At 36.5% G+C, this 23,071-nt stretch overlaps 1 protein-coding gene across 2 annotated transcripts in view; it reads left to right on the top strand.

Annotated features, from left to right (window-relative positions):
• The window catches only part of LOC114454294 (cadherin-20-like), a 68,469-nt gene extending 45,895 nt beyond the window's left edge, over nt 1-22,574 (top strand). For both annotated transcript variants that reach the window (XM_028434636.1, XM_028434635.1), the window contains exons 3-12: nt 4,301-4,595; nt 5,853-5,972; nt 11,190-11,357; nt 12,555-12,742; nt 13,565-13,818; nt 15,950-16,086; nt 17,179-17,300; nt 18,168-18,285; nt 18,505-18,756; nt 19,575-22,574. In XM_028434636.1, coding sequence (XP_028290437.1) covers nt 4,301-4,595; nt 5,853-5,972; nt 11,190-11,357; nt 12,555-12,742; nt 13,565-13,818; nt 15,950-16,086; nt 17,179-17,300; nt 18,168-18,285; nt 18,505-18,756; nt 19,575-20,089 — 2,169 coding nt within the window. In that variant the 3' untranslated portion in view covers nt 20,090-22,574. The remainder of the gene's footprint in view (nt 1-4,300; nt 4,596-5,852; nt 5,973-11,189; nt 11,358-12,554; nt 12,743-13,564; nt 13,819-15,949; nt 16,087-17,178; nt 17,301-18,167; nt 18,286-18,504; nt 18,757-19,574) is intronic.
• Nucleotides 22,575-23,071: the final 497 nt, after the last annotated feature.

Here is a 23,071-nt window from a genome sequence, read left to right as displayed (position 1 = left end):
CATATCGATGCTCTGAAAATTGAATCGCAGTACTTTTTTTAAACAGCAGAGCTGTTTAAAGCTATTAATCCTTCTCTTGTCCAGAGGTGTAGGCAGCGGGGGGAATCTGTTATTACACTCTTTCTGGCCGCCTTCTACTCTTAAACATGTTCATAAATGATTCCTTACCCCTTTAGCACCGAAAGAATATCTGTAATATTACGTAAATATCTGTAAAAGTCACGTTTTTCTATTAGCTCTGTCTGCTAGCATAGCATCTCTTCTTCACTGCAAGATATCTGCATGCCAACCGACCACTGGGTTACCAGCGCCCTCTGCTGGTCCAAACAAATATCTGACCTAAATACAGTGAAATGCACTTTTAAAAAGAAAAAGAACTATTATGCAGTTTTACATTGTTTACTATAGAACCAGAATTAAAATTAATAGGCTTCTTCTTCATTTGTATTATTCCTTTATTTATTTCATTCAAGATTTATTTTTTGTTAAATTGCATTGTTTTGAATAGGTTATCAAGGGATTATTTTAACAATGAAAAATAAAAGGAAAACAGAACAGTTTTTTATAGTTTTGAACCCAAAAAAAATAAAGAAATATTTTTCAGTCATCATATGTCTACAGTCCCATTTTGTAAAATAAATCGTGAGAGAATCATATCGTGAACCCAATATCGTGAATCGAATCGTATCGGGAGTTGAGTGAATCGTTACATCCCTAATAACTATATATAACTATATTTAATATAGTTGTATTTTTAAATATTCCCAAAATTCCTGAGTTTAGGCACTAAAGAGGTGAAAAGACAAAAGATTGATGAGTTTGAATGAAATGTAAATCTGAGAGAAACCAAACCCTGTGTGAGCTTATCTCTGGACTAATCAAGGCCAGTCATAACATAAGGTTATAATGTTTTAGGTTTACCAGTCCAACACACTTTAGATCTTAATATCATCAGTTATAAAAGTGCTTTCAGTCTGGCTTTTTCGTGCACACTCAGCGTTGAATCAGTGAAATGGTGAACTTTCACAAAGTTCCTGAACTTCCTGCAGCTCTGAAACTTTGTTAAGACACTGCAATATTAGCTGTTGATCCGTCTTAATCCCTCCTGCGGGGATGACGCCGAGCTTCCTAATTAGTGCACAGGAGTACATTTAAAGCCACTGCTCCAGAATAACAAAGCCCAGACCCAAATAAAAACACAGAACGGAGAAGACACGTGAAAGATTAGCATCTCTGCTGAAGAGTTTCACTGACGGACATCCAAACCACTTCAGGCAAAAACCTATTGTTAAATTTCACAAAGTATCAAGAAAAGACGCACTGTAAACACTATTTTCCTTTTTCCATCCAGATCTCACATCCAACAATGCTTTTCCACCAAAATGTTGAACAACTCATTCCCGTTATATACAAAGTAAAAGCCGCAACTTTTTCCTTTTAAAATTGTGGGTGCGACTTATACAACAATGTGACTTATACATGGGTTTTTCGTCTGGCTGCACTGTCTAATGGAACAAAGAAAACACGAAAAAAATGTACAAAATGACAAGAAAAACAGACTTTAAACTTTTTTTGTTCCTTGTATTAATCTTCAGATTGTTTATTAGGGGTGTAAATCACCTGTTTCATTCCGATACAATATCAATGCCACAAAGCCTGTCACGATACGATTTCGATTAGTTTCGATTAGATTTAGAGGCCTAGCATCTGATATCAGACAATAATATGGGGGGGGTTTTTTTGCACATTACAGAATAAAAACACAATCTTGATACATTTTAATAATTTTATTGCCTGACTGTTTAAGGCATTTACATGAAAAATATTCTTTGAAAAACATTTTTTTTTCACCAACTACTGTTTGGTGTTTTACATAAAAATAAAAGCGGGAGGCAAAATGGCAATGGATATCGATGTTTATACTTTAGATTGATTTGACTGAATCATTGATCAAGATCGATTAATCTTTACACCCCTACCGTTTATCATTCTAAATGCTGACACCATATTCTGATGTTGTGGCTCCCAAAGTGATCAAAGCTGCCAATCGCTGTGGTAATTTAAAAGAGTCTGGTGCTCGCACTTATTTTTAAAACATTCACACTAGAGCTGGGCAATATATCGTGATTCAAGTTATATCGAGTTTTCTATTTTGGTGATACAGAAAATGACAATAACACCTATATCGAGAGAAATCTAGTTTTTTTTAAACTTGTTTTTATTTATACAATCACACAGTACAAATGACATCATAGTATACAAGTACTTAATATTATTCAGAGTACAGTCAAACAGTGTCCTTTACATTTTTTCCATATTTTGAAGCTATAAATTTTATAGCTTATTCTATATTAAAATACTCGTTTCAGGAGTTGCTGCATTCCGTACTCTTCAGAACAGCATGAAAAGCACGGTTAGATGGATTGCTGAGTGCGTCCTAACCCAGACCTTCCCCTAAACAAGTCACACTACAGAACTCACTCACACATGCTGTCCCTTAGAGGAGAAAAAGCCATATGTGACACATATTGTCCAGTCGTTTGTTAATAAATGTGCCTGTGCGGCATTTTTCATCAGTAAATTTAACCCAGAAGTGTCTTTCCGGTAGGAATTTATTGAGTTAAAAATGTCTAGATTAATATCATATATCGCCATTTTGAGAAAAAATATTGAAATATGATAATGTTTTGGTCAATATCGCCCAACCCTAAGCTTTATCAACATCAAATGTTATTTTGCCAGGAATAATAATTCCCAGGACAATGGAGAACCTATTTTTCCAGCTTTCGCACACATTGATAGAGGTTTCAATGTAAAGCACAAAGATTTATGAGCATGTCACGTAAAAAATGATGAAGTATGGAGTAAATCTGGAAAGTGATGACTTCAAAGACACCCCCAAGCCCTTGAAGAACATGCAGAAGCCTTGAATGAGAAGTTATGATGCTGTTTTTTTTAACCAAAGATGAAAACCAATGACTATACATCCCTGGACTGTACGAGAGTTTCTGCTGCGGGTAGATGCGTACGTTTAATGGTCAGGTTGATCTGATCCCTGACAAGTCAGAGAGGTGATCATAATGTAATATCTGTCCGGAAAGCAGAGATTGATAGTTCTCGTGCTGTTTAATGGGGTGTAGCGTTCACTTTATCTTCTCTAAGGTTAGCTTAGCTGAACAGCAGTGGAGCACAGGTGTTAAAACTCCCACAGCCTTCTCTCCACCAGCAAACAGGTGATTAAGTGTTGCGTTGTGTGTCCGCCTCCATGGATGTCTGCTATGTAATCAATAATGATTACATAGCAGACACATCGATGGGAGCTTTCAATTTCACTCTGTCAGCGTGACGGCACTAAGCACTCATCACACAGCTCCCACTAAAGAGTGATTGCATATCAACGGACTGTATTCACACAAAGAGAGACCTCTGATTGCACCGAGGGCGCATGGCGACAACACAATCACACACACACACACACACACACACAAGGTACAGATATAGAGTCAAGATTTTTGTTTCTGTGCGTTATGAACATGCAACACAAAATAACTCCGTAAACACACAAAACGACAACGAAATAAAAAAAAATAACCCCAATATACACAAAACAAAAAAACAACAAAAGCATAAAATAACTCTAAAATGCACAAAACAACAAGAAACACAAAATAATTCCAAAATACGCAAAAAGAACTTCAAAGTACACAAAACAATAAAAGTAAAATAAAAAAATACACAAAACAAACAAAATACATAAAACAACAACAAAATACCTTAAAAAAAACAAAAATACACAAAACAATAGCACACACAAAATACTCAAAACAACAACAAAACACACAAAAGGATCCCAAAATACACAAAACAGGCATAACAACAAAATATAAATACAATCACTCAAACAGTTACAAAACAACAACACAAAAAAAAAACCTTTGTTCCTTCCTGTGTTAATGCTCTGATTGGTCTGATTGGTCTAATGCTGACATGAATGTTGATGTGACCCTCAGATCAGATACAATCACATTTTTGTGGCCCTGCTGTGATAACAGGGGCCAGTATTTGATCTAAACCAATGTTAAATTGTGTATTTTTTTAGACACAAAGTGACTTTAAAGTAAATACATAAAGAGCAGGTTTCAACTAATAGTTTTATTAATGAATGTCAAACATTTCAAAGTACCGGTAAGAATTCTACAGGTTCAATACACAGACTGCTAGCTTCCCACCAACACAAATGTACAGACGTTCAGATGTTGGTGACTTTAACCCTGAGATCTTTCCGTTTGAACCCCAACAGCTGCACTCAGACATGGACAAAGGCGACGGTTCCATCAAGTACATCCTCAACGGCGAGGGCGCGGGAACCACCTTCACCATCGACGACGGCACCGGAGACATCCACGCCATCCAGAGGCTGGACCGCGAGGTCAAGTCGCAGTACGTCCTGCGCGCCCAGGCCCGCAACCGCCTGACGGACCGTCCTCTGGAGCCAGAGTCTGAGTTCATCGTGAAGATCCAGGACATCAACGACAACGAGCCGCGCTTCCTGGACGGACCCTACCAGGCCACCGTACCGGAAATGTCCCAAATCGGTAAGCACAGAGAAAGTGGTGTCGGTCCAGGGAAAACAGGGAACTTGGAACGTTCACAGGATAACACGACTAGCAGTTTAAGCCTAACACCAACGTTTGAGTCAGTCGATCGATGAGTACGTACATTTCTAGATTTTCCTGCTCGTAAAGATACAGGAAAAGGATGAGGGGACACATCTGAACTATTTTGGAAAGTTTCAGTGGTTTTGGTTAAACTTCCACAGCACCTTAAGCTCTGGAATTTTGGGAAAATTCAAAAATAAAAACTTCTCACGAGAATTTTAAAGTATTCTTAAATAAATGTATCATATCCAAATAAATATGAGCATCCATTCAAGATAATCCAAAACCTAACATTTCAACTACATCGGAAGTGTATTAAGTTTGGAAACTTTTCATGGGAATAAACAGAAAAAACATTTAAATAGAAGATTGGCCCTTAACAGAGTTTTTAACTATAATTGGTAAAATATATTTCAGCATCATCTAAAATTTCAGTATCAGTTTAATTTCAATTACATCACATTTGCTGTTAATTCAAATAAATAATTCCCATGAAAAGTTGAATATTCACAAAATTTCCCAAGCTTAAGTTTTTGTGTAAATGCATGGGACGTTTTCAGCCTCTTTTAAACTTTGCAAAGTACCTCTAAAAAGTCCTTCACCATTGAACATATTCAGTGTTTTAATGTGTCAAAGTTTTAATACCAAAAAAAGCACTTGATAAACTATGTCCTTACCTTCACACCATGCAGATGTTGGAGATGTTTCTTCTATCTTTGTAGCCTCGGTCACATGTTGGCTGCTGTTTCTCATTAAAATCCTCCATCCAAACATTCTTTCTCCTCAGTTTTCCCCAAATCTCAGGGATTTAAGGTGAATTATTTGCCTTTGGACATTCTCTAAACTTGCTGCTAAACTTAATGCTTGATTTTTCAATTACCACAAACAACATTAACAATGATCATCAGCACATTTGCCACTAAAATTTCTTTTTGCTACCAGCATGCTTTGATTCCACATGTTCACTTCCTAAATTTGATGTTTCTCTTGTCATGTGCTGGAGCATTACCACCACCTACTGGACTGGAGGTGAAACTGCGAGCTCCAACAGTAAAACAAACAAATTACCTGCTTTTATTGCCACTTTGTGATTTGTAGCTCAGGGTGTGAATAAAGATGAGGTTTGTTCTCTAAGTGAAGATGAAAAGAGTGTTTTTCAGTGTTAAAAATGCTTTGTGTCTGTGTTCTGCTCAGGAACATCGGTAATCCATCTGACCGCCACCGACGCCGACGACCCCACGTACGGGAACAGCGCCCGCGTAGTTTACAGCATCCTGGAGGGACAGCCGTACTTCTCCGTGGACGCCAAGACAGGTAAAGCTCTTCATTTAATGCTTCAAAGCCCAAACTGTAGCTACTGATGCCCCAAGTTACATAGTCAAGTTGCATAAGTCATACAGTCAAAGTCACATAGTATAAGTCATGCAGTCACAGTCACGTAGTAAAAGTCACATAGTAAAAGTCACATTGTATAAGTCATACAGTCAGTCACATAGTATAAGTCACATAGTAAAAGTCATGTTGTAAAATTTGCATAGTATAAGTCACATAGTAAAAGTGACAAAGTAAAAGTCACATAGTAAAAATGACATAGTAAGAGTCACATAGTATAAGTCACATAGTATAAGTCACGTAGTATAAGTCATAAAAAAGTGACATAGTAAAAGTCACATATAGTATAAGTCACGTAGTATACAGTAAGTCACAAAGTAAAAGTCACATATAGTAAAAGTGACAGAGTCACGCAGTATAAGTCACGTAGTATAGGTCACAGTAAAAGTCACATAGTGTAAGTCACGTATTATAAGTCACATAAAAAAGTGACAGTAAAAGTCACATATAGTAAAAGTGACAAAGAGTCACGTAGTATAAGTCACATATAGTATAAGTCACGTAGTATAAGTCACGTAGAATAAGTCACATATAGTATAAGTCACGTAGTATAAGTCACGTAGAATAAGTCACATATAGTATAAGTCACATAGCATAAGTCACATAGTAAAAGTGACAAAGTAAGAGTCACGTTGTATAAGTCACGCAGTTAAAGTCATGTAGTCTAAATCCTATAAATGGGTTTTAGTTTCTCGAATTACCCATGATCCCCTGCGCGCGTCGCCATCTTGTGCATCACTGTAATCTTTACAGGTAACCCAAGTCACCAATTTTACCCGTTTTAGCCGTGTGTCATACCGCATACATGCGTTGTGTGGGGTTGCTCAAACAAAGCGAAGCCACGGGAAAATACAAGACCGTTTTATTGCATTCCTAAAATAATAACTAGTCAAAGAGATCTTTGTTGTCGATTTCACTCAACTTCTGTAAATACTTCGCTTTGCAAGTTGCATTCAAACTATCTCTGTAGATTGTTTGTTCCTTTTGGCTATTTTTATCCAGTTTTTTCATCATTTTGAAAGCTTTGGGGGACAAAAATGTATCATGTCAGGGTGTAAACAATGAAAGATGACACAAGATGGCGGATGACGGAATTGTGGGTGGTTCGTGACGTCATCAAAAACCCATCTATAGTTCTTTATGGGCAGTTGAATATCAGCTAACAGCTAGCTTCTGTGTTGTGACCTTTTCATATTCTTTCTAAAGCTCAGTTTCATGGAGGCTTTTTCAGGGTTTGTTGTGACAAAAGCGAAACTTTTACCTCCTCTCAGAAATGTAGTTCTTCACTTTGAAAACTAAAAATGCTGTCTTTCTGCCTCCATACCGACAACATGTTGTTTTGGTTAGCCTAGCAACGAGCCGAGAATGAGTCAGGTCGAAAATGACGACTATCGACCTCTCTGTTATCAGGTCAGCACGCCGCTGGTCGTTGCTACGAGACCGACAAACACTTTGCTCTTTTGTTACAACCCCAAGTCATTCAAACTCTTCAAACTCCTGCTACTCCACTGAAATTATGTTATTTTGTGCTCGTACTCAGAGTGCAGCCTTCCCAGCATGCTTTGGGGCACATGTTAGGAGGACCACTGAGAGAAAGTACAAACTACACATGTTTTCTGGCATTAGCTTACAGGAAGAATCACACTCAGTCACATTGCCAGGTTGGAATTTTATTTGGCAAAGAAAAAGTAATTAACCAAAAGAAAATTGCAGTTTAATTCATATATTATTTAATCAAAGGCGATCTAATCATTGTGTGATTAATCAGCTTTATCTGGCAACCCCAATATAATAAATCAAAGCCTTCTTCGTAGTCCTGGGTTTATTGAACTGAAACTTTTGGGTTTATTTTGACCAACCTTTAGAATCTGTGATGTCAAAAATAACAAATGACTCTCTGTAAGCGAACAACAGAAACACCAACACAACAACTTAAGTTCAAACTTGCTTCATTAGAGTTGCTTTGAACTGTTCACACCAGAAACATGATTGTGTATCCATGGGTCACATGATCAACATTCACGTCAGCTTTTAGATTATTGACCAATCAGAGCAGGGGTCGTCAAAAAATAAAAACATCGGATAACAGTGCAAAAAAAAAAAGTCAACATATGATAATACGACGTGCAAAAGAAGAAAAAAAACCTAACATAGGATAATAGTGTAAAAAAATAAATAGCAATATAGGATAATAGTGTAAAAAAATAAATAGCAATATAGGATAATAGTGCAAAAAATAGTAACATAGGATAATAGTGCAAAAAAATAAAGAGCAACATAGGATAATAGTGCAAAAAAATAGCAACATAGGATAATAGTGCAAAAATGTCAACATATGATAATGGTGCAAAAAAAAGCGAACATATGATAGTGCAAAAAATAAATATCGACATAGGATAATAGTGCAAAAAAACAACAACATAGGATAATTGTGCAAAAAGTAAATAGCAACACAGGATAATAGTGCAAAATACCCAACATATGATAATAGTGCAAAAAAATATAGGATAATAGTGCAAAACAAAAACACCACCATAGGATAAGAGTGCAAAAAAATATATTAATAGGCAAAAATATGTAACATTTCTAAAATGTAACAATTATGTCATATTTTAAGAAAACCCACCGTGTGTTTTTAAAAATATATCTTACATATATTATATTATATTATATTATAAGTATATATAACATACCACAACCCATACACCAGATCTATTTAATACAAAAACGTTATCAGCAGTATTTTCTAAGTACTAACTGCATATCTCATATACATTTATCTTTGTGAGTTTGAATCCTGGAAAGTAAATCAGGTCCATACGAGCTACCTGGTGCAAACAAAGGATTTATTCTGTTTGTTGTCATTTTTTTTGTTGTCTTTAAGTTAACATTTTGTGGGTTTTTAGATTAATTTTGGGTACTTTTGTTGTTGTTTTTGTATTATCTGTCATTCTGTGTATTTTTACCAACATTTTACGGGTTTGTGTTGCAGTTTTGTGTGTTTTTGTTGACAATTTCTTTCATTCTGCATTTCGTGTTTAATTCACACAAATGATAAAGATAACAATGGCATATTTGTTATATTTTAAAAATCAATTATTCCAAAGCTTTTCCAAAGAAGAAAGCTGTGACAGGAACAGATCTATTCTCTAAATGTCTCTAACAAAAGAAAGGAAAATACTTATTCATTTGCTGTGTTTTATTTGAACCTTTTTTTAAAGAAAAAGGACCAGAGGCAGGCGATAAATAAGAATGCACGTAGCACTGACGCCATCATTAAACCACTGCTTTGTCATTTATGTGTCTGCTCGTGGAGAAATCCACTTTCTGAGACATTTAGACAGCGTCGCCCATCAACAGCCAGTCACATCTATCCATCAGTATCCAATAAACACCGCGGCTGAGCTTTTATTGCTCCCAACACAATCTGAGGAAGATCAAACGCTCCTACAACAGAGAAGCAGCTCACGACCTTGGCTTGAATCCTGTGCTATGTGCGTGGGCTCTACTGTAGATTTTAATAATAATAATAAAACACGTTTCTTCATGCGAGCCAAAAGAATTCAGACTAAACTTAGAGGAGGTGAAAGGTGAAGGCAGGCTACACACGCTGCACAACACCCACACAATCAGGTTCTCCACTTTATCCCACCCAAGGACGGGAATTTAAATCTTTATACAACAAATGTCTTTTTAGTAAAGTTTTGAGGGAAGTCTGTGAAAGCTCATCTGTGAAGCCAACCTTGGTGAGGAAACCTGTTTATTAAAAGTAATTTTGCGTACTGTGTGTGTTTTTCTGTCACTTTGTAATGGTTTTGTTGAAATTTTGGGCGTTTTATAGTCATATGAGTATTTGTTTTCTGCCATAATGTGTGTTTTTCATTTCATTTTGTGTGTTTCTGAAGTCATTTAGGTGTATTTTTTTTGACAGTTGTTGCTTTGATGTTTTTTAAGTTATTTTATGGGGTTTTTTCTACTATTAAGTGCGTTTTTGTAAACGTTTTGTGTAACATTGTTGTTGATTTGTCCATCTTTGTTGTCATTTTGTGGGTTTTAGTTGTCGATTTGATGTTTTTTAAGTTATATGGGGGGTTTTCTACTATTAAGTGTGTTTTTGTAAAAATTTTGTGTAATATTATTGTTGACTTGTCCATCTTTGTTGTCATTTTGTGTGTTTTGTAGTAATTTTGTGTTTTTCCTGCCATTTTTGGAGACATTATGTTTATTTTATTTTATTTCTTGTGTTTTTGTTGTCATTTTGTGCTTATTTGTAGTCATATTAAGTAAGTAAGTACATTTAATTCATATAGCACATCATAAAGTGATTTACAGTAAAAACACAATGCTTCACAAAACAATAAACAGTGATTTACAAAGATACAATACAAGACAATCTTTCAAAATAAGGCAAAAGAAAATACAATGTTAACACCAAGTTAATGAAAGAGTCTGTATAAAAGTGTCTTTAGCTGCGTTTTAGAAAAATCAATGGAGTTAGTGCAGCGTAGAGCCAGAGAGTTCAACAGTCTTGGTGCCACTGCCTGAAATTATCACGTGTTGTAAGTGAGACGAACAGCAAATTCTGGCCTGCTGACCTCAGAGAGGACTGGAGATGATCCAAAGTTGAGTTGTTGAAACAAATAAAAAGGCTGTTGCAGTAGCCCACACGCATTGTGTTTTTTAAAGTAATTTTGTCTTTATTTGTAGTCATATTGTGTTTTTTAAAGTCATTTTGAGGTTTTTTTTTTTTGCTCTATGTTCGTAATGTTTTTAAAATCATTTGAGTGTTTGTCTTTGAGTGCCACACAAAATATAAACTGGGAGCCCACTAGTGGAAACCTTCCCAGTCATCACATAAACATTCAGACATTTGACTTATGCGTGACTTTCCAGTGAAAATCGACCTCTTGGCACACATTAACATTAGATGGTGAACCAAAACAAGTCCTTACTTTCTGTACATTCTATGGTAACATGTTGGAAAAATTGTCTTCGCACATAGGCCTAATGACTCCAGAAACGCACAAAATGACCAAAAAATACCAGAAATGACTGTAAAACCACACAAAAAATATATAAAATGACTCCAAAAATGCACGTGTTGAACTCCCTCTCATCTCCTCTCTGTCTGTTCTGCAGGAATGGTTCGGGTGTCCCTTGCAGACATGGACCGGGAGATCAGGGAGAACTACACGGTGCTCATCCAGGCTAAGGACATGGGCGGGCAGCTGGGCGGCCTCGCCGGGACGACCACGGTGAACATCACACTGAGCGACATCAACGATAACCCCCCCATGTTCGAACAGAGTGAGTGAGCTCAGTGTTTACCCTGAAACCGCTGGATCTTTAACACCCTGAAGTCTGAACCCTTTATGAGGCAGACAATTTTCAGTTCATTTTGTCATTCTAAGAACCAACATCTGATAGAAAAAGTTGTTGGAAGGATTTGTTGATATGAAAAAACAAGGCCTGAAACAAAAAAAAACTGTTCCTGCTCTGGACATGTTATTTGACGTGATCCAAAAATGCACCACTAGAGATCTCTGTTTCAATTATCTTAATTTGTTGTGTTAATACTTTTTTTTAAATTAATTATTTTGTTTGAATTATTTTTGGTAACTATTTTGATTTGGTTTTTGTTGTTTAAAAGTTTTGCAATGGACCTTTGAGTGATGCAAAAGAGCTTAGTGCCACCACTAGAGTCAAATCATGTCTGTTAATAAAGGAATGTTCATAGTACTTTTGTTTGCACTGTAAACCTGAATAAGTTGCCAGAACGCAAAGAAATTGGGGCAATCGATTGCCTCATTTTTTTCAAGTTGATTAACTTTAAAGTCAACATTTTCCAAAACTTAAAAGGTTGGATAACTCGCTTACTTGTACTTTTTGATAACACTTAAATCAGATTGCTATATGAATTAAGTTTATTTTTGAAAAATCCCGATTTCAAACAACAGAAATAACAGGACTTTATCATTCTTAGCATGTCATTACTTAATTCTATTAGTTGTGTTTCTAAGTTATGCTTACTCAAACATATATAGTTCCATTTACTCAAAAATAAAAAATTAAATATTAGTTCAAGTAACTCAAAAAGGAACAACATGTTATACCAACTATTAAAAGTGTCGTCCTGTGTCCCGTGTCTCGTGTCCTGTGTCCTGTGTCCTGTGTCCTGTGTCCTGTGTCTTGCGTCTTGCGTCTTGCGTCTTGCGTCCTGCGTCCTGCGTCTTGTGTCTTGTGTCCTGTGTCTTGTCTTGTGTCCTGTGTCCTGCGTCTTGTGTCTTGCGTCCTGTGTCTTGTGTCTTGCGTCTTGCGTCCTGCGTCTTGTGTCTTGTGTCTTGTGTCCTGTGTCCTGTGTCTTGCGTCCTGTGTCTTGTCTTGTGTCTTGCGTCCTGTGTCCTGTGTCCTGCATCTTGTGTCTTGTGTCCTGCGTCTTGCGTCTTGTGTCTTGTGTCTTGCCCTCTGGTGTGTAGCTACTGTAAATGTCTGGTCTCTCTTCAGGACTTTACCAGATGAGCGTCCCGGAGTCGGCTCCCGTCGGGTCGGTGGTCGGGCGTGTCTGGGCCAAGGATCGGGACATCGGGGTGAACTCTGAGATGAAATACAGCATCATAGACGGAGACGGTAGAGACACGTTTGACGTCAGCACTGACCCCAGCAACCTGTTCGGTATCATCACTGTGAAGAAGGTACAAGTCCCAGGGGCGGAAATATTACAATTTATAAGTGACAAATATATCAATAATAATTCAAACATGACAGATTAATATATGATAAAAGAAAGTAAGTAAATAAGGATGATCAGACATAACTTACTCTCATATTGATACATTCATTTTGAATAAAAACACTTTTATCAACATTTATCACAGCAAGGTTACAAACATGTGATTATGTTTGATCTGAGGGTCACATGATCAATAATGACTTATCAGAGCATTAACAAAGGAAACAACATGTTCGTGTGTGTTTTTGTTGTAGTCATTTTTTTCTCAAATGTTGTGTTTTTGTCATTGCTTTGTAGTTGCTTGGGGTCATTTTGTATATTCTTGTCAATTCTGTGTATATTGTTGTTGTTTTTTATGTTTTATGAGTCATTGTTTGCATTCTTACGTAATATTGTACTTTTTTCATTTTGTGGGCCAGTTGCTCATGTTAAGAGATAAATTATGAATTAAATTGTATTAATTACATGACATGGTTTATCTTGTGAAGTTATTAAAAACTGTTTTTTTGACAGTTTGTAATAAGAAATAGCAATAGCTTCAAATGAGGCTTTAATTTTTTTTTTAAATATTTGTCTGTAATTTAATACAAATGAAATCCATTCTTTAGTGAAATCTCCTCAAACACTCAGAAAAATAAATAGATAAATAATAATAAAAGCAGCAGCAATTTCTGCTATGGTATCAATGTATATAGATCAGCCTTTAAAAAGATATCTTAGTTTGCATTAAATAAATCAAAGTTAATAGTAAACACATTAAAGACGTGTCTTTGTTCTGCTGCAGCCGTTGGACTTTGAGACCAAGCCCAGCTACACCCTGAAGGTAGAGGGCGCTAACACCCAGCCGGAGGCCGTTCCGCGTCACCGCGGCACTTTCAAAGACGTCACCATCGTGCACGTGAGCGTGGAGGACGTGGACGAGCCCCCGCGCTTCGACGCCTCATCGTACTACGTGGAGATGCGCGAGGACGCCGTGGCCGGCGCGCAGCTGAGGACGGTGTCGGCCCGCGACCCCGACGCCGCCAACAACACCGTGAGGTATTAATATTATTATAATTGTTTCTAAATTTTAATTAAAAACATATGCAGAGTTTGCAGGAGGTGGGGCAGGGGGAGCATTGCCCCTCCCCCAGTGGTCAAAAGTTTTCATTACAATTTTCCCGAATTATTTCCAAAAAAATTAAATTCTATAATATAATGTACATAATATATAAATATTTTAAGTGCCATAAAACACAATAACCATGAAAAATGTATATGAATTCATTTGTTAAACTTTAAAAATACTAATATAAGTTTTCAGTGACATGGACCCAAACTTTTGAGACTTTAGGTTGGTTCTTCTGCTGTTGCACAATTAGTACTGTAGCAAAAATGAAGCAGAAAGCGGCCGTCAGCCTGATTTTATCATGAATTTACAGCATTAAATGATGCGTCGATGCAAATGTTTGTAGTCAGCATCATCAATTATGTTACTAATCATTTTTGCATTATTATATATGTTGCACACGTTGTGGTTGGCGCAAATCTCGAGACAATCTATATAGTTCATTCTATTTTTTCTTTTTATAAATTTAACATAGTATATTCCAAATAAATTATAAAATAGGGGAATACAGCTAAATAAACACATTAAAAATATTTATAATTTTGTTTTTAATATATTCGTAAAAAATAAGTTTGATTAGGAGCAAAAATAAAAGCGAAATAAAAGAAGCGAATATTAATGCTTTTTTTGAGTGACATGGATGTACTGCCATTCAGGAGCCACCAGGGGGCAGCATTGCATTCCATGACACAAACTACAAAATCTAAACCAACACATCCATACACGCACTGCACTCATTATTGAAATCTTTAAAACAATTCAATATTTTTATTCTGTTAAAAAAAAAAAAAAAATCTTGAGTTTTCTTTCAGTTTCCAGATACATCCACCATTTCCTTCATTTTTGACTTCTTCCTCCTCTATATCAGTGGTTCATGATGGAATGAATGAGTGATAACACACATTTAAAAAAATCTAACTTTGTAAAAAAGTGGAATGAAACAGTATTTAGTGCCTCCTGAATAGATTTATATCTATAGTTTTTATCATTTATTCCATTAACACGTTGTAGCGAGACTGATCTGTGACCATGTTTACATAAACTGACATATTTCCTGAGATAAATAAAGGTCAGATAAAAGTGTCGGTTATTTGTTGCAGCCCAGAATGCCTTTTTTTTTTGCATGTCATTTTTTATTTATTTTATTCAATTGTAGAATACTGTAGATATTATGCTGAAGGTTAAAATGTACTGTATGTAACCAATTGGTTTATAATAAATGGGTCAGTTTTTATAATATCTACTGTTGCTGACTATTGTTCTCTGTTTGAGTAACATCATTTGATCAAGCCTTTTCTAACATTCCACACGACAAAATAAGTTATAATATTTTTCCTTTCAAAAAGTAATAAAAGTATGTATGATTCATGTATCAGATCAATATCTGTGTCATAATGGAAATCAAAAAGTTGTATCGGGACATTCCTTAAAAAACTATGAAAGAAGATGTCTAACTATGAGGAATATTTTAATATAAATTTGTTGGAAAAAATACCAAAAATAAATATATATAAATATATATATTCTGATAATATTTAGGCTTGCAGAGAAGGTCTTGCTGGTCCTGATGGACCACCACTGATAAACCCCATGTTCATGTGTTAATTTTCCAATTTCTCTGTCTCAAGTACAGTCTCACCTGTAATGTCATGTACCTGTGCCCCCATTTGAGTGACACTGCTCTATACTTTACCTTTTTACATATTTCCTTTACTTTTTCCCTCTTTTCCAGATTCTTCTAGGCTATCTTTTTTCGGTCTTTTTCCAGATTCTTCTCTTGCTCCTTCCTTCTCTTCATATTTTCTCTTTAAAAGGCCTTTAATCTTCCTCTCTTTTTCCTTTTCCTTTAATCTCCTAGTTTCCTCTGTGTGTTTCCTGGTGTTTCTCTCTCAGATCTTCCTTTTCCTGATACCTTCAGGAGCTTCTGTCCTGTTATCTCACTCACACACACTCAGCCTGGATAATCACACACCTCTGTGTGTGTGTGTGTGTGTGTGTGTGTGTGTGTGTGTGTGTGTGTGTGTGTGTGTGTGTGTGTGTGTGTGTGTGTGTGTGTGTCAGGTACTACATAGAGAAGAGCAGCGACCCTCAGAAGAACTTCTACATTGACATCACTTCAGGTTCACTGATGACGGTGAGATTGTTGGACAGAGAGGAGGTCTGCTGGCACAACATCACCGTGCTCGCCATGGAGATGAGTACGTCCACACACACGCACACGTTCTAATCAGTTTCTGTTCATTTATTTTGGGATGGGGGTGAAGGATGGAACTGATCGAATATTCAGTTTTTTTTTTATATCAGTTCCTTGTTGACTTATTTTTGTATTGTCTCTACCTCTGATTATTTATTGATCATTACATTTTATGTATTTATTTATTTACCTGTTTTTTGTTTTTTATATATATACTTTTTTTTTTTTTTAATTAATTTATGTATTAATTATTATTATTTTTTTTTTTTTTGCATTTATATTTATTTATTTATTTGATCATTTGCTTATTTATTTTCTGTTTATGTAAGTAAGTAAACTTTATTTGTATAGTACTTATCACAGATAAGACAAGAAATAAACATAAGAGCATGTAATCAAATAAACTGTATAAAGTATAACAAAACATTGATTGTTCAATAATATATCATATATTCATTTATTTATTTAAAAATGTAATTGTTAATTTGTAAATTAAAATTTGTATTTAATTTCATTTTATTAATTTATTTACATACTTTATTGATGGATTGATCTTTCATGTTTATTTTATGATCCTGGTATATTTGTTAAAGTTTCCACAAAAAAAAACCTTAAAAATAAATGTAATTAAAACAAGATAATTGTTAGTTGCATTTCCATTATAAATTGGATTATGTATTTAGGTAAACATTTATTTTGTTGTTGGCTAAACTAAATATATATTATGAATCCCAGAATAAGTCATTTGTACATATGATTTTGAATTAAAATATTATTTCATGATTGATAAAGCACTTTCATTAAAGCGAAATATTGAATAATAAGTAATAAAATCCACTTCAATGACCTAAAGCTACTATTAAGGGGTTGAATAACGCGAGAACGCTTTGAATGAAATCCACTGTTTTAAAATAAATTGCATTTCTTACTCATTTGGAGCGACTGAGCCCATGTTGAGCCGGTGATGGAGCTCTGATTGAGCCTCACGGTTAAACAGTTACTCATTAATGGACGGTTCGCACTGAGCTCTAACTATTATACAGCTGGTTAGCATACGCAGATTACACTCATTCATCAACGTGTGTGTGTCCTGTAGATAACCCCTCGCAGATCTCCAGTGTGTCGGTGGCCGTGAAAGTTCTGGACGTAAACGACAACTTGCCGTCGCTAGCCGACTTCTCGGAGGTGTACGTGTGTGAGAACGCCAAAGCCGGTCAGGTATGAACGCAAAACACACAATAAAACTTTAGATCTGTGGTTTTCAACCTGTGGGTCGGGACTAAGGGCACTCTGATTCCAATACTGGTATTGGGTCCGATATCCGATATCGGCCAGTGCTCCAACATCGACCAAAAACAACTAGTTTAGAGTTCTTGCAAAAGTTAACAACAAATGAGGCGATAAGTTGACCTAGTAAATGTGAGGATTGTAGGGATGTACGTGTACTGTTTCAGCACAGGACGACTGGTTTTCATGATCGGAATCCCAGCTGGTGTTATGGTTTAAGTGGCGACCATTATAACTGATAACTGACTTCCTTTAACACGTTGTAGCCAGAATGATCTGTGACCATGTTTACATAAATAAACGGACATATTTCCTTAGATAAATAAAGGTTTGATAAAAGTGTTGGTTATTTGCCGCAGACAAACACAGCAGCTAGCTAGCTTTAGCGCGGCAACCCAGATAGCCTACCATCAACCCTTGGTATTTTCTGGTGGTGTCATTGAAATAACTTTTTACGTTATTTTTAGGATGACTTAGCCTCTGCTAACCATTGTGATTAGCAACGGTCTTTCGTTAGCATAGCTAGAATAGTAACGTTTAACTGCTGTTGTTAATACATTCCTAATAAAGAACAAACTATTTCAATGTTTTGCTTTTCTTTTCCTTCACTGAACCCAAACATTAAATCCGAGCCTCGCACTGAACCGACATTTGTGCGTAGCTACTGTTTAAACACTAAACACTTACTGTTACATATTAGCAGCTAGACTGGATTTGGGTTCATCTCCAATGTTATGTCCCTAAAAACTATGGTAAATAAGATCATCTTTGATGTAATTATTGTGCGTTGTTGTGTAGCTGATTCAGACGGTGACGGCGGAGGACGCTGACGAACCACAGGCTGGCCACCACTTCACCTACAGCTTAGCTCCAGAAGCCACCAACAATCCCAACTTCACCCTGAGGGACAACCAAGGTAAACCGATACCGATCATGTCCCTAATATACGTTTTTAACTTCATATGATTAGAAATAACAAGATCCCAAACTGATGGCAGACTTTAATCATGCAATTTTTATGTAGTAAGACTTAGTTGATGAGCTACAGTTGCTAATTTAACACTGTATTACAATTTTATACCACAAGATGGCGAAACGTGTTGCCCTCTTACACACTTGTCCTGATGTCCTTCAGACAACACAGCCTGGATCCTGACGAGGCGCGGAGGATGGTCACAGTCCGAGCAGAGCTTGTACTACCTCCCCATCGTCATCTCCGACGGGGAACAGCCGGTGCAGAGCAGCACGAGCACCCTAACCGTCCGCGTCTGCAGCTGCGACCACAAAGGCAGCGTCATGACGTGCAACGCAGAAGCCTACAGCCTTCCCGCCAGCCTCAGTAGAGGCGCGCTAATCGCCATCCTGTGCTGCATCTTTGTCCTGCTGGGTGCGTTAGAAAACCCCTCTGACTCTACAAAGTCTGTTTATTTTTCTTATGATCTCTTTCCTTACTCAACAAAACTGAGACAAGTTGATTAGTCGGCGGACAGACCATTAGAACAATGTGATTTTTTTCTTCTTAAAATTATTAAATTTCAAAATGACATTTTTATTGTGAAAAGAACTTAATTGCTTTTTAACAATTGAACAGTTTTATTGTTTTATTTTATTTTTACACTATTATTTGGCTCAGGGATGGGAACAAAAATGTGATTGTATCTGATCGAAGGTTGTTATTAACCTTCATGATGTCAGCATTTAGAATAACAACCAATCTGAGCATTAACACAGGAAACAACTAAGAGATTGTGTCATTTTGTATATGTTTCTCTCATTTTGGGTGCATTTGTTCTTCTAATGTTATCATTTTTTAAATATTTTTTTGTTATTTTTGTTATCCATTTTCATATTTTCTGTTATTTTTGTTGTCGTTTTTCATGTTTTCTATTATTTTGGGGCATTTTTGTTGTAATTTTTTACATTTTCTGTTATTTTCGTTGACATTCTTTACATTTTCTGTTATTTTTGTTGTCATTTTTTATATTTTCGCATAGTTTTGTCATTTTCCATATTTTCTGTTATTTTAGGGCATTTCTGTTGTCATTTTTTATATTTTCTGTAATTTCTTGGTATTTTTGTCATTTTTTATTTTTTCTGTTAATGTGCATTAGTATTGTCCATTTGTGTTTAGGTGGTCATTAATTTTCACTTACATTAACCTTTGTTGTGCGTAAATACTGATTATTTTTGTTTCTGTCTCATTAGTGATGATCCTGCTCATGCTCTCGTTGCGGACTCATCGTAAAAAGCCCTTCCTCTGCGACGAGGAGGAAAACGTGCACGAGAACATTGTACGCTACGACGATGAAGGCGGCGGCGAGGAAGACACCGAGGCGTTTGACATCGCCGCCATGTGGAACCCCCGCGAAGCACATCACCACGTGGGAAAGATGAGGCAAGACATGCTTCCAGAGATCGAGAGCCTGTCGCGCTACGTACCCCAGGCGTGCGTCATGGGTGGCGGCGACAGCAGCGTTCATGGATACGTGCTGGCAAAACTCCTGGAGGCGGATTTTGACCCGTGCGCGCCGCCGTACGACTCCCTGCAGACGTACGCGTACGAGGGTGAGTGCTCAGTGGCGGAGTCTCTCAGCTCGCTCCAGTCGGGCACCTCCAACGCGGACCATGAATACGACTACCTGAACGACTGGGGGCCGCGTTTTAAAAAACTTGCAGATATGTACGGTGTGCTGGAGACAAACAGTCCTCCTTTGTGGTAGGACGACCAAAACCTTTTGCCTTTTCAATCCCCGTCAACCCTGTGACTGTTAAAAATCCAGGGCAGCCTTGGCTCTCCACTGCCTCAAAGGCCTGACGTGCATCAGCAGTGTGAGACGGTTTCTAAACCTTCCCCAGAGAAAAACTTCAGAGACGTGCTGGATTTGGCGGTTTCTCTGAGGAACGGCTTCAAAGCACACGCAGCCATAGGCGGAGCCACTTTGGTTCAAAGTGCTGGGCCATCGATGCCAGAGATGAAAACGATCAGGCGGGGACACGTTTGTCTTCGGGGAGAACTCTGGGATGCTGATCCAATGTTTATGAGCTACAGACGGTGGCAGTCGTTCATCTTTATTTATTTCTTTTTATGTCAGTATTTATGTTTTATATCCTAAATGACAGATTTTCAAAAGACCCCATTTAAGGTCATCTATGACTGGTTCTCAACTGTTCCGACTTTGGTACCCATAACTAGTCCTTAGTAACACGCAGAGACTCAAATCAAGAACAAAGCTCAATAAAATATGTTGTTAGGAATCAAACATCACAATATACAGGGATGCATCTTAGATTTAAAAAAAAAAAAATCAGGCAGTTTTTGATTCACTCTAAAGTGTTTTAATCTAGAAAACATGTATGAGAGCTTTTCTGATTAGAACTTGTTTTGGGTCCCGACCTGTGAGTTGAGAACCTTTGATCTATGACCTACGTTAGTCCCCTACATCCAAACAAGAAGCTTTGGATAAGGCTATCCTTTTTTCTGTTTTTTTAATTTTTTTTTTAGTTTACTGTGAGTAATAAAATGTTTTGATAAATTATTTGGTTCCTTGAAATGTCTCTTACTGGTTCTAAACTGGTCCGACTTGTTCATATTTGCATATTTTGTTCCAATAAAAGATGGGGATCTCACTGTCCGCCAACATTAAAATATAAATCTTTGTGTATAGCCAAAAGGCAGAGGATAATTTTCCCTTTTTTTTGGATAAAACAAAAAACTTATATAGGATTCACCTTTTCTGATTAGAACCATGATTGGGTTGAGAAGCTCTGCGTATCTGAACAAGGCCTTCCTGTTTGTGGGTTGTTGAGTCCTCACTTATTATTCTGATTACCCCTTGAGTTGACGCCAAACTAGAAAGCCCTTTCTATCTAAATTAGCAAAAAAAAAAAACAGTGGTGCCATCTCCTCTGGTGTAGGGTAGAGTAACTGGTCACTGCCCAAAGTCGCTAGATTTGGTGCTCGTCACTTTTCTGAAAAGAAGTCTAAAAAGTTGCTAAATACAGTGACAAAGTTGGCAACACTAGCAAGGACTTTTTTTTTTTTTTTTTAGATCAAACTGCAACCAAAAAGAGGTGATATCCATGACATGACTTTTATTTTGAAGGACATTTATTTATTTAGTGCCATTCTTATTTTTAATACTAGGAGGCAGTATTTTAGATCTCACAGCGGTTTACAGTGTCTACTATTATTATTAAAATTGATTTTTTTTTTAACACTTATTTATCTTTTCTTTAAGCTACTAAATTATACATTCACCTAATACCTAATTATAGGTGTTAAGATAAAGAGATCAACCATTTTGTTCCCGTCAGATAGCATAATGATAGGACTTTTGAGCCTCTCATGCACTTTTTTTAGCGAGGTACAAACACTTTTTTTGTAGTTCTGCCAGGTTAAACTTCTAGTTTTTCAAAAGTAAGCATTAGAAAGATGGTTATGATGAGGCTTCAAGTGATTCAACGGTACATTTATTGTATGATGTCACAGTAACTACTTTATCTGTCTTAAAAAGTTTATTTTTTATTTTTATTAAGTATCATGCGTTCAAAAGGCTTCAAACACATTTTTAGAGAACAAAAAATTCCACAAACCTTGAGGCCGGCAACATTAACCATCTTGCAATCAGCGTAACTTCACTCGATTAGCTTTTCCCAAAGACATTTCATCATTTGTCAGTCACTTTTGTAAGTCTTTCACATACATATTTTTGTGTTACTGCCTCCTACTGGACTGGAGGTACATGGGAAAAGGTTATTTCTGATTACTGTAGTTTTTTTTGTTTTTTAAATAGGGTGGCTATCTATTAAATGTAATATAGATGATCTGGTTTACCTTGTTTTCAGTCCACGTGGGACCAGTTTCCATTTTTATGTCAAGGACCTGCACAGGAGGCGTTGCTGTAATTCTTAATATGGTGTGTTGTTGTTTTTGTACCATTATTTTTGGGCTCTTTTGTATCGTGGCCGTGTTTTTTCAAATCCTATCTTAGGCGTGCGACTCTTTGGACGAGTCTCGATCTGTCCTGTTTGAGATACTCTGTAGCTTTTTTTTTATTTTACAGCCAACGAGTAGTTAAATCCTCCAATCCTGTGGACAAGAGGGAGCAAGGTAATCTGTATCAAGTGCCAAATGTACAAAGGACTACGAGGACATTTTGAAGAGCAAAACTTCGATGAAGAACAAACACCAAAAGATTTTACAACCTAGGAGTGGAGGTGCGTTTTGATATTTCAGCTGAGTGGAGTTTACTTTAAACCATGTTGCTCACACTCCAGTCAAAGGTTTGTGAATGTAGATATATTTTGTAATCTTTGTAATAAAAACATATGAAAATCTACGTTATCCCTGTTTTTTCTTCATTCGATCTGTCAGTAATTTTTAAGGAAAATTAAAAACTGTATTTATTGGAAAAACAAAGCTTATTTAAAGGAGATTTTCTCAGATAATGATTAGTTTGGAGTAGGAAATCATCAAATGTGTCTGGAAACATTGCCTAGAATTATACAAAATCTAATGACTTTTATTTCCCTGATATGGCAGATCACAATTTCCACTCAGAAACTAAAAGTCTGCTAATTTAAATCTATACTTCACAGCGGAATACAAGATTGAAGGTGCATTCACCCAGAAAATAACCAACAGTCTCACCAATTCCTGCCATCAGGACAATTCATCTAATTATCTACTTTACTGTGTTACC

This window comes from Gouania willdenowi, chromosome 20 (genome assembly GCF_900634775.1).
Source record: "Gouania willdenowi chromosome 20, fGouWil2.1, whole genome shotgun sequence".
In the NCBI taxonomy this organism is placed as follows: domain Eukaryota; kingdom Metazoa; phylum Chordata; class Actinopteri; order Blenniiformes; family Gobiesocidae; genus Gouania; species Gouania willdenowi.
Note: the sequence above shows the minus strand (reverse complement) of the source record. Positions and strands in the feature narration are given on the sequence as shown.